This window comes from Lacerta agilis, chromosome 6 (genome assembly GCF_009819535.1).
Source record: "Lacerta agilis isolate rLacAgi1 chromosome 6, rLacAgi1.pri, whole genome shotgun sequence".
NCBI lineage: Eukaryota > Metazoa > Chordata > Lepidosauria > Squamata > Lacertidae > Lacerta > Lacerta agilis.
Genome location: NC_046317.1, coordinates 80670375 through 80686724, shown reverse-complemented (window position 1 = coordinate 80686724; position 16350 = coordinate 80670375). Strand labels below are relative to the sequence as shown.

The 16350-nt window shown below is 46.0% G+C and overlaps 1 protein-coding gene across 4 annotated transcripts in view; it reads right to left on the bottom strand.

The window, feature by feature from the left end:
* TFAP2C (transcription factor AP-2 gamma) overlaps nt 1-16350 on the bottom strand; it is a 33379-nt gene that overhangs the window by 8847 nt on the left and 8182 nt on the right. The window contains exons 1-5 of one of the 4 annotated variants that reach the window (XM_033153593.1): nt 15140-15417; nt 9183-9662; nt 6920-6971; nt 4209-4431; nt 2374-2492 (exon numbers count right to left, since the gene is read on the bottom strand). In XM_033153593.1, the coding sequence (XP_033009484.1) occupies nt 2374-2492; nt 4209-4431; nt 6920-6971; nt 9183-9662; nt 15140-15187 (922 nt within the window). In that variant the 5' untranslated portion in view covers nt 15188-15417. Of the gene's footprint in view, nt 1-2373; nt 2493-4208; nt 4432-6919; nt 6972-9182; nt 9663-13364; nt 13459-15139; nt 15418-16350 lie in introns of those variants that run through there. The other 3 variants (XM_033153597.1, XM_033153595.1, XM_033153594.1) reach the window with 3 other exon arrangements.

Here is a 16350-nt window from a genome sequence, read left to right as displayed (position 1 = left end):
AGCCCCCCTCCCCTCCCCAAGTAATTTCAGTTAATTATTTCAAATGGGATTACACCATGTGCTTAAAGACATGGAACTGCAAGTCCATCAAATCCAAAATTTGGAATCTGTGGCCCTGCAGATGTTGTTGAAACTCAACCAGCCCAAAACAGAATGGCTTTCAGTCACGGATGGTGGGAATTGTCATACCAACAAGTTCTCCCTTCCTCCTTCATTAAATCTTTTGCTTTAAACACACATTCTATTTGTAGAAAATGTAAGAAGAACCCATGGCTGCAATCCCGAATATTCTTTATCCCATTGAAACCATGGCTGTAATAAAGCATTGCTCTCACTTAGTAAACCACTGCATGTGCCGTATTTTCCGGCGTATAAGACGACTGGGCGTATAAGACAATCCCCCAACTTTTCCAGTTAAAATATAGAGTTTGAGATATACTCGACCGCAGATTCTCCACCCGGCATATAAGACGACCCCTGACTTTTTTAAAAGAAGATTTTCCTGAATTAAAAAGTAGTCTTATACACCAGTACTTTCTTTCTGCTACACTCTCACCTTAAACTCCACCGCCAAGTAAAATAATAATAATAATTCTTTTGGAAACAGTTATCTCTGATCTGAAGGTTACTGGAGGCTGATGGAGCTTTTATTATGGGAGAGCTATTCTACTGGGAACTGTCCACCACTGAACTCTGCTGTCTCGGGGACATTCCTAAGCTAGTTATCAGAATGAACATTCTCTCTCTTTTTTTAAAATAAATTTTTATCCAAATTTATAAATTTAACAACCAATTAAACATTTTCACATTTATAATTTAGAATACATTGTTGTATAGACTTCCCCGATTCCCCCCTCATTGAGTTCATTTTATTTCATTTGTAGAAATTTTCATGTTACATCTTATACCCTACCTCTAAATTCATACATTCTTTCTATCTATACATTTTAACCCCTTAGCCTAAAGTTAATTTCCAAAGATATCCCTTTATTTAACATTATGTTTTTTTAACCAAGATCTCATCTGTTTTTACCCCCTCACCCCTGCACCCGGGTTACCCCAGGCAGTACAGCAAGTTCCATAAGACCAGAATGAACATTCTCATTCTGGACTCTTAAAGCTCTTATTAGTAACTTTAAGACACTTTCTTAAATTTATGGATTAATTTCAACTAGATCTGGTCCCCTTAAGGCTTTGTATCAAACTCCTTAATCAAAAGTTATGCAGTGGGGCAAGAATTTCGCCAAACTATCTGATGGGACACACACTGCTAGTGTGCCTCTGGAAATGAATTAATTAAATAATGAGAGGTTCCTAGGATTCCCACTGAAGAGGCTACCCGATTTGCTCTCCTGCTTACAACACATCCGCAGCTCTTGCAGAAAAGCAACAATGGAGCACACTCCGCCTTCCCATCCTAAAAATAATTTTATTTGGCCAAGTATGGATCAAGACATAATCTGGGGTGGGGGAGAAGAGACGGGAACAAAGGAGACTATGCACACGTTGGCTATCCAGATCTTTTGAGAAGCGCTGCCATAAAATTCCTATGAATAAAATCTTGGGATTGTCGATTACTGAAGCACAGATCAGCTGCCAGTTCACACACGGATGAGTCACAAGGATGGAGTTACAGCAGCACGGTTTCCAGTTTAGAGTCTGGGCAGTCTCAGATTAACGTTAACCCCCACAAACACACACAGCCTACACCCTGCATTACATCAATGGCCGCACCCCCAATTTAACGCTTGTGGCATTGCACCCCCCACATTTATCTCTCTCTCTCCTTCTCCTTCCTAATGATTTTGGAGCACTGGGCTTCAACGGGGAAGGGGAGGGCGCAAGTCTCAACAGCAGCACTGACACACCATGCAGTAGTAGTAAAAAAAAAAATTTTCCAAGTTAAACACTCTTAGGGCAGAACCAGATCTAAACCATATATCTAAAGGACATCCAGTGCACATTTATAGAGCACACTCCTGGGAACTGTAATTTAGTTAAGAGTACTGGGGATTTTGGCTCTGCAAAGGGGGGAACTAACCATTCCCAGGGTTCTTTGGGGGAAGTCAGGAGTTTTTAAAAGGTGTGCTGGATGTGCTTTAAATGCATGGTGTGGGTCTGCCCTTCGCCCTCCAAATCATTTTGGACCACAGCTCCTATCAGCCCCAGCCAGGGACTGCAGTCCAGAAACAACTGGAGAGAACCAGGTTGGCAAAAGCTGAAACAGCAAGTCCAGATATGCATATTTGGGCTAAAGTCTGAAAATGGAACAATGCTGCTTTAGAGGACATGCTCATCCAAGTCACCTCGTTTGTCCTTTACCCAGAAAAGCTCTTTTTTTAAAAAATAAATAAATAAAGAATTAAGACTGACCTTCCACCAACGATGTCAATAAAGTCACATTTGCAGCTTTCCTTCTGCCAGCTGGAAGGTTGAGGCCAATTTTGTCCAGCTTCTCCCTTAGAGATCGGCCGCCATTTTTAGATTTGGCTCTGCAAATAGGGGGTGGAGAGGTGGACAGTGTTTTATTTAGCCGCACGCCCCCGAAAGAGGCCACATTTCAAAGCAATTGAGAAATGCCAAATTACTGACATTCAGTGCAGTTCTGTTGTGTTGCGTGGGGGTGGGGGGGGGGAGGAATCGGGGGGGGGGGTCAGAATGGGAAAACAAGCTTTGACCTACTTTTTAATGCTCCATCACATAAACATCAGAAAGCAAGATCAAAAAGAAAGGAAGCCGGGGGGGGGGGGGGAGAGAGAGAATACGCTTTGCCTTTGCATTCACACTATCAAAGATCATTACGCTTATGGCAGGCGTAATGAAAATTGAACCTTTTACAAGCATGGAGCATCAAGTTGAGCATTTGTTGCGGCACAAGCATAGATATATTAACCAAGATTGCAATCCCCACCCAGGCCCTCGAAATCAGGAGTGCCATTTGAGGAGGAGGAATATTGGGGAGGGTGGACCTGAGCTGGATTCTCCAGCACACCCCTTTGGTGTTTCAAACCACATGCTCGTGATTATTCCTCAAGGATGCCAATAGCTCTGGTTCTTTTTAGAAAGTAACCACAACAGATGCTCTTAATACACTGTGTGTGGGTGTGTGGGTGTGTGTGTGTGTGTGTGTGTTTTAACCTATCCAAGAACCTTGCTCAGAAGATCTCTCTCCTCTATCTCTATCCAAGTTAGAATTTTCCATGGGTGCAGTTAGAGGTCATTTTAGTCTCTAGAGACTTCATGATCTTGGGCGAGGGAGGGTCCAGTCTTTAGATAACAATATGTGTTAGTTCAAAATGCAGCAAGCCAGGCATAGGCAAACTCGGCCCTCCAGATGTTTTGGGACTACAACTCCCATCATCCCTAGCTAACAGGACCAGTGGTTGGGGATGATGGGAATTGTAGTCTCAAAACATCTGGAGGGCCGAGTTTGCCTATGCCTGCAGTAAGCCAACCCCAACTGCACTGGAGACCCCCTTGCTTGTTCCGCAGAGCAGGAACCCTGGACATCTTTCCAACGAAGTTCTGCTGCCCTGATGATCCCCCTGGGGTTGCCAGCTTATTGATCTATCTCTGCAGCTGTGCCTTTAACAGCAGCTTAGTGCACAGACATTAGCAGGGAGCATGGCTCACTCTGCTTCAGAAAGCTTCACCTGCCGGGTTTTGCGCCTCTGGCTTGCTATTAAAGACACGGGGTGTAGGCATGTATCTATGCGTGTGAGAAGTTTGGCCAGTTGGCATCCTTAACAGCAAACTGGAAATTGTACCCTTGGGTTGAGGAATCAGCGGATTATTAATTTATGTGAACGCCATTTAAACACTGTGGTACACAGAAGGAGGAGTAAGAAAACCTGAAAATAATGGGTGCAAGATTCTCTTTTTGTAGACTGAGAAGCAACGTGTCATATTAACAGGAAAAAGAGAACTTGTTTCTAGACTTGTTATAGCACTTTTCATTTCTGGAAATGCAAGGGGCGCTAAAGAGAAAGAAGAGCGTGAACACAGAGCTTGGAAATAAACTGCATTAGGATGCAGCGTTTGGGTTTCACTCTCTCTCTCCCTGCGCAAAATTGTCGAGACACAAAAATGGTATTTACATGCCGTTTGGCTTAAGAGGCTGCATGAGAAGCTCTAGTCACTGGAATAGTTTTGACGGGGGGGGAGGAGGAGGAGGAGAGAAGAGTGGGGTGGAAATCGCAGCCTCCTACCTTCGGAGAACCCCTCCCAGCAGCGAAGCGTTGAGACATTCTGGAGGAGAGAGCCTTCTCTGAACCTCTGCTACTGTCACTTTGTATTTAGATGTCGAACTGAGAAGAGAAAGCCGCCCAGGAACAGAGCAGAATACTTCGTTGGGGTTGATCACGACGCCAATAAGTCCATCCTTCTGGCAAGGGAGACCTAATGCATTGTTTTTTGTTAATGAAATAGGACCTAGGAGAACCAAGATATACAGGGGGGGGAGAGGATGGTGTGTGTGTGTTTTCCCCACTTTTGGGTTTTCCTTTAAGGAAGTCTAAATCACTTAACATTTTAATAGATCTATTAGACATCATAAATCCACTGTGTTTTATTAACCCATTAAGATGCATTTCCCAATGGGGTTCTCATGAAGAACAGCTGAAACTTTTTACTGCAAATTATTCAGTAAGAAAGTGAAAAATGTAGAAGACCATCCACATTTGATGCACTCCTACTATTATTATTTAATGATAAAAGAGTAATACATACATATGCATGCTTAACTGTTTTTCCAGTTTGCAGCAATGCAGCCTATTTTTCTCTGGCAGAAATGCTCGGTTTTATTGTTGCTATAAAATGCTAAAGTTTCATTTAACTAAGGAAGTGATGCCTCTTTGTCCCTTCCTTTTTCTGAAACCTGAAATGGCATTGGGTGGCTGCATGCCCTATTTGACAGAGGGAAATCCTCTTTCTGAACAGCTGCTCCATTCCAGCCCAGTTTAACAACAAAGAACCGTAAGGTGGGAGAACATCAACCTTGAATCTACCCCTCACCTAGATAGCAGACTGAGCAAGCATAAAGGTATTTCCCACTATGGTGAGATCATTGCATTTATTTAACTTACAGTAATTATTTTCCATATCTACATTTGCATATTTCATGCAAATCTATATCCTCTTTCTTTAGTTATGCACTCCCTGCTTTTTTGCATGGGGAGGGGGGGGATTTGTAAGCAGCCACCATAAATTCACTGTTGCAATGCAGGAATTGTAGTAAAGGAAGCAAGTCAGTAGAACTTATCTTACATTTGCCTGAGAAACAGTCATGTTTTGCCAAATCAAAGGCCGGTGTCCCCTCCCCCCCCCCTTATAATGTATGGACCAGGAAACGGTTTAACAATCAGGCCCAATACTTTTATTTATCAAAAGAGGAAGATTCTCAAGCGGCATGAAGCTGACAGCAAAAGAGAAAAAAGAAAATACTTCTGCCGTGAGCTAATTCTCAGATCAGCACAGTTTACAGCGCAAAAAAAAAAATGCTTTTTCTCAGTCACATTTTTCCTTTCCAAGTCACCCTGAGGTTTTTGAGGCAAAACTCTCCTTTGATTATTATTTTTAAACAACGTAGTGGGGAGGAAAGGACAGAGAACAAGATTCAAGGAGTTCGTCTACCCTAGTATCCCCCACATCAGTCCCCCCCTAAAAATAAATAAATGCCACCAATGAAAACTTTTCACTGTGGATAAATCCTAAGCAAACCTTCTGCCCATCCATTTAGAAGCAATAGGACAGCAAGCTTAACCCATTCCTCCCTGCTTAGAAAGTCTGAAGGCAATTTCACTTTTCTCCCTCCATGCCTGCCTGTACCTATCTGTGTATCTGCCTGTATCTTTCAACAGTGATCTCCCCCCCCCCCGCCCACCCCCAAGGTCATTAATGGAAGTAGTGACAAGTCTTCCCTTTCTAACAAGGAAAGGAAAGCAACATGGGTGAACTCCGAGACGCAGGAGAGAATAAAGACCTTTGCTTCAAAACAGTGGAATTCCCTGGTTAATTTGACAACAGGCAAAAGCTCTTAACCTTTTCTCCAGCCTTTACTGTAATACTTGGGATCCGCATCTACTCTTCCCCAGATTAGATCAATAGAACATTTCTTCCCGACACCCAATCAGCTTTTGAAAATTCTTCCATAATTCACCTGCGTAGCCAAACACTCCTGCTTCGCTTCCAAATAAAAGACCATATGAAAAGGGAACCAAAAAATTCGAAAGTACTTGCAATAGCCTTAGATTTTTTGTCTTACAGGCTCAGGGGATAGAAGCTCTTTCATTTCAGAGACCCTTAACATAATCATACTGTAATCTGCACAGTGCAAAACCATAACTTGGTGATAATCTCGAGAGGGGAAGCAACTGGTTTCCCATAGAACAGCATGTCGACACTTAAAAAGCAACAGTTCACCCGTGTGAATGTTGCACCAGGAAAAAATTATCCTGGTATGGGCAAGTACAGTGATTTGCTGTTCCTGGGGAAATTACAGCTCAGACTAGTTTTTAAAGTTTCCACAAGAAAATTTAATAACCCATTTTATTAGTCCCAAATTCCACGTCCTGGATTTTTTTTTAACAGCCTTTAAAAGCATCTGTATGTAAACAAATGCACACTCCAGTCAAACCCACAACCTACTTGCTTTGGAGTAAATGGGTTATATGGAATACAGCCTCCGGCACACATGCTAGCTCATGCAGAGAACTGGAAAGGGGTAGGGAAGCTCTACTTTTTCGTTTACAGAAACTTCATTTTTTTAAAAAAGGGGGGAGGGAAAGCCACATGAAAGAAAATCTTTTTTTCCAAAACAATCTACCACTATGAAACTAGCCTTTATATCAGTTAGAAATCCTTATCTTTTTTTAAAAGACGACAAGAGGAAAAACCAACAGGAGAATGCAGATTTACTGACCTTTTCTAATGACTGTCTGGTCATGCATTAATAAATGCTGATCTTCCACATGCTGGAGAGAGAATGTGAAATTTTTAGGACACAATTGTGGAATAAAGAAAATACAGCCCACCTCCCCCCACTACAAGAAATGCACATACACAATGCTATTTTCCTCCAAATGGCTATGAACCCAATCAAAAGCTGCGGGACTGTGGGTTAACTTTAAGGCTAAACATATTAATTGCAAGAAGAGCCTTTTATTCCAATAGGATGCCCACCAGAGACCAGCAATCGGGTGTACAGTCTTCTCTTAATAATGCATACAGAGGTGCCAGCCCTACTGAAATCAGTGGCACTTTCTTTTCATGCAAGTTAGTGTGCGCAGCCCATTCCTGATGCTAACTCAGAATTCAGTCCCATTGACTTAGCTTATTTCTCAGAGGGTATTCCTGCACATTTCGGACTGCAGCTCCATTCTTAACTGCAAACAGATTTCACCAGGACTTCAGCACGACTAGTAAGAGATAAATTTCACCCAAGGCTTTTAAGGATTGCAGTGTGCACAAGAAATGAAACTGCAGTTCTGCTGCCCTAATTTGGCTTCTGAAATGGGGACCATTGTAAAGTTTTGTGGACCGATTACCTTCTCTTTAGTCTGGAGGAAAGAGATGTTGGACAAAGAGGAAGGAGAGCCACGCCACAGCGTAAAATTATTAAAGGGCACCTGACATACATTTAAAGCACATGACTTCCCCCAAAGAATCTTGGGAAGTGTAGTTTGCCCCTCACACCGCTACACACTCCTAGCACCCTCAACAAACCACAGCTCCTAGGACTCTTCGGGGGAAGTCGTGGGCTTAAAATGTGCATTGGATGCCCTTTAAATGCATGGAATGGATCTGTACAGGGTTTGTTCTGCAAATTAGTAAACGGATCTAGCTTCTTGCTGAGCAAAAATGGTGGGCTCCAGTCTACAGGGTTTCCCGCCCCCCCAAAGAGCCTATTCTGTATGGTCTATTTCATAGTGGTGATATTCTGCGGATTTTGGAACAAAGTGCAAGGAATAGAACTTTTAAGTGACTGGTTTTAATCTATAAGACACTGCAGTGACATCTCTGTGAGCTTCAGGAACACTGGTCAATAATGCAGAAGGGGGTTCTCTTGCATCCGTTTTGTATAACAACCAAGGATGCAATCCTATGCGTGCTTAGCTGGGAGCAAGTCCCATTGAACCCAATGGATCTTACTTCCGAGCAGGCAGGCATAGGGCTGCTCTGTAAGAGAATGAAGGAGCGACTCTCCAAATCTCTCCTTGCAGTGAACTTGCTAAGCCAGCCACTACTCAGCAATGCAGGGATAATTCTGACCTAACTCAAAAGGCAAATTATTGAAATGGATGTGAAGTGCTTTGAAGTAGGGTCAGGAGTGCCTGTGGTCTTCTAGATGCTGTTGGACTACAACTCCCATCTTCCCTGACCACTGGCCATGTTGGTCAAGTCAATGAACAAGTTCTCAATTCCTCAATTAGGGGACTAAAACCCTGTACACATAACCAACCAAGTACATCATCATCATCATCACTGAAGCACTATGGATCCTGACCAATTATGAAACAAGATACAGGGCACATGATTCTCCTCCATGCAAGAGTTTGCCTCATTGTGGTGTGGAGATGACTGGACTACAGCCAGCATGGTCAATGGACAGGGAAGTCAGGAGTTCAGCAAAATCTGGAGGGCCACAGATTCCCCCAAACCTGAACTGGAAAGGTTCAGATCCCTGTTCAGCCACAATGCTCACGGAGTGATGTTGGGCAGTCACTATCTCCAAGCCTAACCTACCCCACAGGGTTGTTGTGAGGACAAACTGAGGGAGGGGCATGCATGCTGCCTTGAGCTCTTTCGAGGAAAGTCAGGTATAAATAAAAAGCATAAAGAAGGATCAGCCCTTAAGTTTCCCACATTTGATTTACTGGTGCTCACATTCCAGGTTTTTTGCTTTTCTGTTGGGCCTGATGGAACTTAGGAAGCTGCCTCAACAAAGAGTCAGGATATTAGCTCAGTATTGTCTACACTGATGGATAGCAACTCTCTGGGGTTTCTGACGGTATTTTTCTCCCAACCCTAATTTGGAGGTGCAGGGGATTGAACCTGTGGATGCTCAACCACTCAGCTACAGTCCCTTCCTTTAAAGAAGACTCGCTTTGGCAAGGCAACCAAAGCTTTTCTTCTAGGCTGTGGGGCATCCAGAACTGCCATTTATCACTTTCGCCAATCTTTACCTGCACCTCTTCCATCTGATGGGCCATTTCATGAAGTCCTAGGTTCTCTGCCAAGCTGGAAGCATCGAGACCATGACCGTGAGGCAGGAGAAGCTCAGATCGCCTGTAGGTTTCCCTTCTCACCCCAGCAGAGCCGCTTTCCAGAGCCGGGAGATGGGGGACCAAACCAGACCGAGCGTGGTGTGACAAACTGGAGTGGTCTTGGCTGGTCTGGCGGCTGGGCCAACTGGTTTGCTGCTGGCTGGGGGGAGGCGGCGGCGGCTGGTGGAGCGGGTTGATGGAGAAAGGATCGCCCAGGTGAGAGTAAGGATCACTGGACTGGGAGTAAGGCAGAGGCTGGTACGGGGGCGGGAAGTAAGGGGGCTGGAACTCGGAGGCCCCCGAGTGGGAAAGTGGGGGTGCCGGACTGTACAAGTGCTGGCTGACGGCCGAGAGGTGGGGCAGTCTGGGGTTCCCATTGCTGCTGCTGTCGTGACGGTCCTGTAGAAAGAAAGATCCTGCATCAGTCCAAGATATCATAGGGTCTGGACTGGGTGGGGGGAGCAAAGTGGAGGAAGTTGATTTCTATAAAAGAGGTACCAGCCTGAAAGGAGGATATTTGGAGAGAGAGAGGTCTCTGGTAGCCCCACTCAAGGAGCCAACAGCACATTTGCATCCCAGTATCTAAAGGAAAAATCGGGAAGCAAGGTCCACTGTAAATCGACAAATCTTAGTGGTACATTCTGTCTTTCAGAGCAAGGTAGCACTGCAAGTTAGGCTGCAATGTTACACTTACCTGGCATCAATGGATCTTACTCCTGAGTAGACATGCATAGGGTTGTGCTTCAAAAGCCTTGCAGGCTTCAATTTATTATTGTTTACTTGGCACACAAGGATTTTTAGTCATAGTCCTCCAAATGACCCATTTGAAGTAGCAGTTACTGTACAAGGAAACTCTCTGGATGAGTCTAAAATATCTTCTCTGCCCCCCCCCTTTTAAGAACTTTACTTCGAAGCAAGCAGTCTGAAGACTGCAGTCTAACCCTGAATGAGGTAGGGGGAAATGATATACTAGCACCTGAGGGACCTAAATTAAATTTTATCTTAGGACTGCAGCTTCACTCACCCACTGAAAGTTCAAATCATCTTATTTTCAGCAATGCATTTGGTTTTTAGGAACCTCCCGCCTCTTTCATAAATACAAATACTTTTAAGTCAACACACTAATTTAATTTTAAGTTCTGTTTCAAATCAATGGAGAAATGGGGGAAAGAAGGGGAGGTAGAAGAGTAAAGCCAAGCCTACAACTTGTTTACTCAGAAGTAAGTGCCACAGAGTACACGGACTCCCAAAGTGTACATAGGACTGCACTTTGGGCTTCCTGCCATACGGCTGGGAGGCTTTTGCATATACTTAGATCAAAGTGCATGTCCTTGAACGAAAAAACCCATTTATTTCAATGGATCTTACTTACAGAGAAAATTTGTTTAGTACAGTACTGTAAATTTTGAGTTTGCTTTTTGTTTATTTTGCTTAGATTGGGTGGGCAGAGGGTAATCAATTTGTTCAATACTGTGGAACGAAGGAAATTTCCCCCATTTGTTATAAAGAAATATGCATACTTTCCTTACTACCTAGAAAGCCTAGATTTAAAATTTGGTGACTACAAGTTTGATGTCTATTAGTGTTCCCCTCCTTAAAAATAAACAAATGCTACCTTCACGTTGTCTTAAAGTACAAATCCACTGTCTTGGGAAATGTCTTACAACACTCCTATGCCCATCACAAGAGTTAATTTAAAAAATACCCCCCTCCCGTGGCCATTGAAAAGTTAATATAACTCACTGCCCAGGGCGCCTGTTAAGAAGGGAGAGAGCAGAGTATTAAAATCTGCCAAAAACAAAACAACTACCAGTTTCCAGTACTGATTTCTTTAAAAAGCAAACATGCAATCTTGAAACCCCGAATCATTTAGCCAAAAAAAAAAAAAATTCTCCGGGACCTCAAGGCAGCATTTATCAATGAATGAATGAAATTAAACTTTTCGACAAAAAAACACCAAGCAATTTAAAAGCATGTCTAAACCACACTGATAATCCTGGGGGTTTTTAAAGCCGCTTCTCCCTCCACGCTCGTTAAACTAACAGGGGCGGGTTAATCAGAAGAGAATGGAGATCCCGACGGGGACCCTGCGGGAAGGGAAACGGGGGCGGCAGCGGCTTCTGGAAGGAGCCAGAGACGCTGCGGTGTGACCAATGGAGCAGAGGCGGGAGGGAGACTCTGCCACCTTCAAAGGCATCAGAAATAGAATGACCCGGGGGGTGGAGGGGGATTGAAGGATAACCTGACAGTGCCATCATTTCATTTTATTATTATTTTATTATTATTATTTTCATGTCCCTATGCACATTTCTCTGGGCGTTCAACAAAATCTGATCGCAGGGAAAAGAATAGGTCAGACTGCCGAGAAAATAATCTGTACCCGCTCAGAGGTATATTTGCTTTTTCTTCTCTCACTTATCGCAGGCACCCAAAACAGACGCGGAGGCCATGTGAAAAGGGAACGCTTAGCAAAGACTTGCGGTCTAGAACGCGCGCTCAGGATTTCATAGATATTTTTTTAAGCCAAAGCGCACTTTTAGATGCTGGATTTCACCGAAGCCTTCAGGAAGGAAGCGAACGCGGACCTCATTTCAAGGGGGAGAAGAAAGTTGCACACCTCACCTTCCAGATCTTCATCCAGGCGGCCCTGCCATTTCCTTACCAATAGTAGGGCAAATCCTGGGCATGAAGACTCAGAAGTCAGTCCCGCTTAAATCCACGAGACTGAGCCCTAGGTTCAGTGTGTATAGGATTGCAAGCTCCTTTGCACTCTTTACCTTTGCAGAGTAGGGCGACAGGGATTTACTTCCAAGTAAACATGCCAGACGCTCGCACTGCCCGTTGTCTCTCTATGATTCGCTACCAAGCGAAAAGTGCATTTTAAGAGAGGTGCAGCTCTACGAGGGGATCAGTTCAAATCCGTAGGATCTCCCTCCCTCAGCAAAGACTGTAGAAGCCTCCCCGAGAAAAGGCCATTTCGGATTGGGATGCGGACTTTGCAGTAACTGGCCTGGGGTGCAGGGAGTCCTAAAGTGGCGTTTCAACTCCCCCAGTTTAATCTCAAACCGTGGCCTCCTCGATTCCAAATTCACGCTCCCCCTGTGCACTGATCAACCAGAAGGAAGGCCTCGCTGCACACGGAACTTACTTCCGAGTAAACCTGTTTGGGATCTTGCTGCACACTTTTACTGAGAAAATCCAAACAGCCCTCGTCCATAGCTGTGGGACAGACGTTTTCCCAGCAAACGTGTTAAAGAGGAGCAGGTTACTGGGAGTCCCTTAGAACACCCAAATAAATTCCACCTACATGAGCGTCTTGTGCATCGCACCTTCTGCATCATCGCTGGGAAGGAAGGCCTGAATTCCCAGTGCAATACAGTTCGCGCTGCGATCCTAAATGGATTTACACGAAATGTTCACATGAAAAGCGTGTGGGGGAGGAGATAGCCTCTCCTAATCTACCGCAGCCCTACATGGAAAGTAATAGGGGGCAATCCCGAAAGGGCTTTTTAAAAAGAAAAAACTCTCTCCTTATTCTGGACTAATTAATCCGAATTAACTGCAACCCGAGCTCCTCACAAGGCTTTGAGAGGATCAGAACACACCAGTTTCCAGCCATAGAATTGTAGAGTTGGAAGGGCCCGCAAGGGTCAACTAGTCCAACCCCCTTAAAGCAAACACGCACCCCCCTTGCAGTTGGGACAAGGCCCTTGGCTATAAAGTGGGGCGGAGTAATTTAACCACGCGAAAAGTGACTTTAGGCACCAGCCCGTTGTCCTCCCCGCTTCACATTTTTGAGGGGTCTTTTGCGGGATGGATAAGAGCAATGTGCAAAGCTTCTCCGGTTGAACTTCCACCCGCCGAGCACAGATTTAAAGGGGAAGGAGCCCTGCCAGAGTTCCCACCAAACCCTCCAAGCAGCCGTCCTCGAAGTATAACTCGGCTGCGTGGGCATCCACCTCTTTTTATCTCTCTCTGCGGAGGAAAAGGAACCGGGCCAAGCTGCCTTCCCAGAGGGCACGGGCGCCACTTCAATGCCAAGATCGCCGACTTCCTGCCATCCCCTCCCGGGGCCTCTGTCTCTCTTCTCCTCCTGCCTACCTCGCTGCCTCCTCGCATGGCAAAAGAAGGAGCGAGAGGCCTCCCTTCCGCGCTGGGCAGAACCCGTCCGACAGGCTGGAGCGCTTGCCTAGCCGAAGGAAGATCTCCGGCGCTCGCTCGCTCGCTCTTCCCTCCTTCAGTCCCCCTCCCCCGGCCGTGGGCGGACTTCCGACGGGGCGCGCGCGCACGCACCTCGGCCGAAAAAGCGTGCGGAAGTTTGTACTGATTTTCACCTCGGGGAGGAAAAAAACCGCGAGCAAGAGCAGCTCGGAGGGGATTAAGCGTTTCCGCTCCTTCCTGAACGCCGCGCCGTCGGAGCACAAAAGGGGGAAATCACTGCTCAGTGTTTTCTGGGAGGGCAGATCTACCCTGTCCTACAGTTTTGGGGAGACCAGGTACTTCTTTCTGCACAAACAGGGATACACACAGAGGTGTCTACTCAGAAGAAAGCCCCATGACTTCCAGGGGACTCACTTCCCAGGATAGGACCACTACCGTCGGAAAAATGAAGGTTTTGGAGGGGGGGCGTTAGAATTATCTAAAATGCCATTTCAGCGCAACTGCCGGGCTTTAAGGGCGCACCGAACCGCAGCCGCTTAGGATACCGTCTCCATTTTTCGCGCTCTTGGAACGAATTCCAGACGCTCCGCAAACGCGGCTTTCCACGCTCTGGACCTCGACCATGCTATGCGTTTTTATTGCTGGGGGTGCAACGCACAAGAAAAACGTCCCTCAGGGACTCACTTGAGCTCTCTAACTACCGTACTTGAAGGAACCGTTTCTCTCGGGGGAAATCCCGCTAGCTTCAGTAGGACTACTCTGAAGTAAGCAGGAATTGGAGCCCTGCCACACAAACGAAAAAAATATTGGGCGATTTTTAGGAAGATCCTAGGCATAATCCTACTGAATTCAGTGGTGCTGCTTAGTAACTTACTACCGAGAGTCTGCGACCAGGACAGTAGCCACATCCTCCAAAGCGGAGAGGGGAGGTGCCAATCACGTCCGTCCCCCGTCCCAGGCAGCTTCTCCGCTCTTCGCCAGTTCTGATGACCTTGGTTGCAACATCTTTTTTATTAGATGCATATACAAGAGAGAAAGAGGCTTGTTCGGAGGTTCTTGCCATTTTAACACACAATTCAAGATCCGGAACCATTAACTTGCGAGTTCGAAACGGTCCAGAGAGCAGAAAGCACCCAAACACCGCCATCCAATTACTTCCACTTAATGCTTGGGGTTCATTATCTCATTAGGGCACAAACACCTCAAGTCAGCTCCCGCAGCAAAGCTGACTCACTCCATGCAAACTTGCATCTCATCTTAACTTGATCCAAGCACTAATTTTAAGTTTTAGAGTGCCCCGTTCTATAATGCCTTGCTGCACCCCATGCCCCACAAAAGAGGGTTTTCTTTGAATTTAAAGTCAGAATGCAATAAAGGCATCCAAGACATTATAGTTCGATCAATTAATTCTACAGTTTGTGCCTCAATAGGACTAGCGCCTTATTTTCCTTTATGAGGAAAGCAACCCTCCCCCCCCCCACGCCACCGATTTTCAATTATTTGCTGCCTGGCTTGAGTGCCTCTTTTTGTTCGAAATAAACTCTCTCTAAATCCCTTGTTTCCACGGATCCTCACATCTTTAAAGGCTCCAATCCAAGTACCCCCATTCCACCGGCGGATGCACCTACCGCCTGCCCTTTTGTTTCCCGTCCAAGAAAAGAAAACCCCAGCCAAACCACTGAGGACTAGCCCCATGCACAGCCCTAAGCTCTCACCTCACAGTCCTCTTCGTACTTGACATTGTCTGCTAGTTTCCACAACATGGCGTCCAGTATCCCCCAAAAATTAAAATATAAACCAGAGAGGGCAAAAAATAAAAACAAAACAAAAGGGCGTCCCAGCCCAAGGGTCGTAAATCCAACAACTGCGGGGGGGAAGAGCAGCTCTTCCCCGCCACCTTCAAAGGGCTGTTTTAATGGGCAGGCATATAGGCAGACTAGGGGAGAGAACTTCACTTCCCGGGAAGTAAGTGACTGAGCCTCTTTTCACCGGCTCCCCTTAATGGCAATCTCATTAGCATAGCTCCTCCCCAGGGACGGCCCGGGACGCGGGGGGCTTCCCCTGACAGGCGGCGCCAAGCTAGCCAATGGCGAAGGAGCCGCAAGCCGCTTCTCGGCAAGCCGCGCCCCCTTGCGCTCTCGGCTTTGGAGCGTCTCCAAGACGCACACACGCGCGCCTGGGAAAGCGCCAGGCTGCCCAAAGGCGCACACGCATGGCTAGCAACGGGGCGGGGAAAGGGCCAAATGTCTACCCAGGGCGCGCACGCAAACGACGGGGAGAGCTGCAAGCTGCCATGCACGTTTCCTAGCTGGAGCCGAGACGCGGAAGGGTCTCCAAAATAGTGTTTTTTTAAAAAAATAAAAGGGCCAAGAAAAAAAGTTAACCCTTCGTTGGTCAGAAGAGGATGCAGGCAGCACAACAAGCCAACCACCGGATGAAAAGAGCTGGAAACTGAGAAGCATTAAAAGGAGAGAGAGCAAGCAAGCGGAGAACAAGAAAACCGAGTCAGCAATAGCCCCCGCCTGCCTCCCCGTCCCCCCCCCCAAAAAAAAAGGCAGAAGGGGGAGTTTGCTCTGGGTCACAGAAGAGAAGCCAACATAGGTGTTAATAGTTCCCAGAATACACCGCTAGATGAGAAACCACAAAGGGAATTGATCTGGGTCGTTCGCCTGCTCCTGCGAAGCCATCCGCTCCTTTTTTTAAAAGGCCTTGCGCACAGCACGCCACTTTTAAGTCTAGTTTTGATGTGCATCGTGTATGAATCTCGAAACCCATAAACTAGGGCAATACCCTTCCACCAGGCCAGCTTCTCACCACAATTTAGCCGCCGGTGCTTTGCTCAAGAACATCTTACGTCTGATAGGCTGTCCCTGGGGAACTTGGAAAGCTTGGATCGCCACTTGATAATATTTTGGTTGGTCTGATA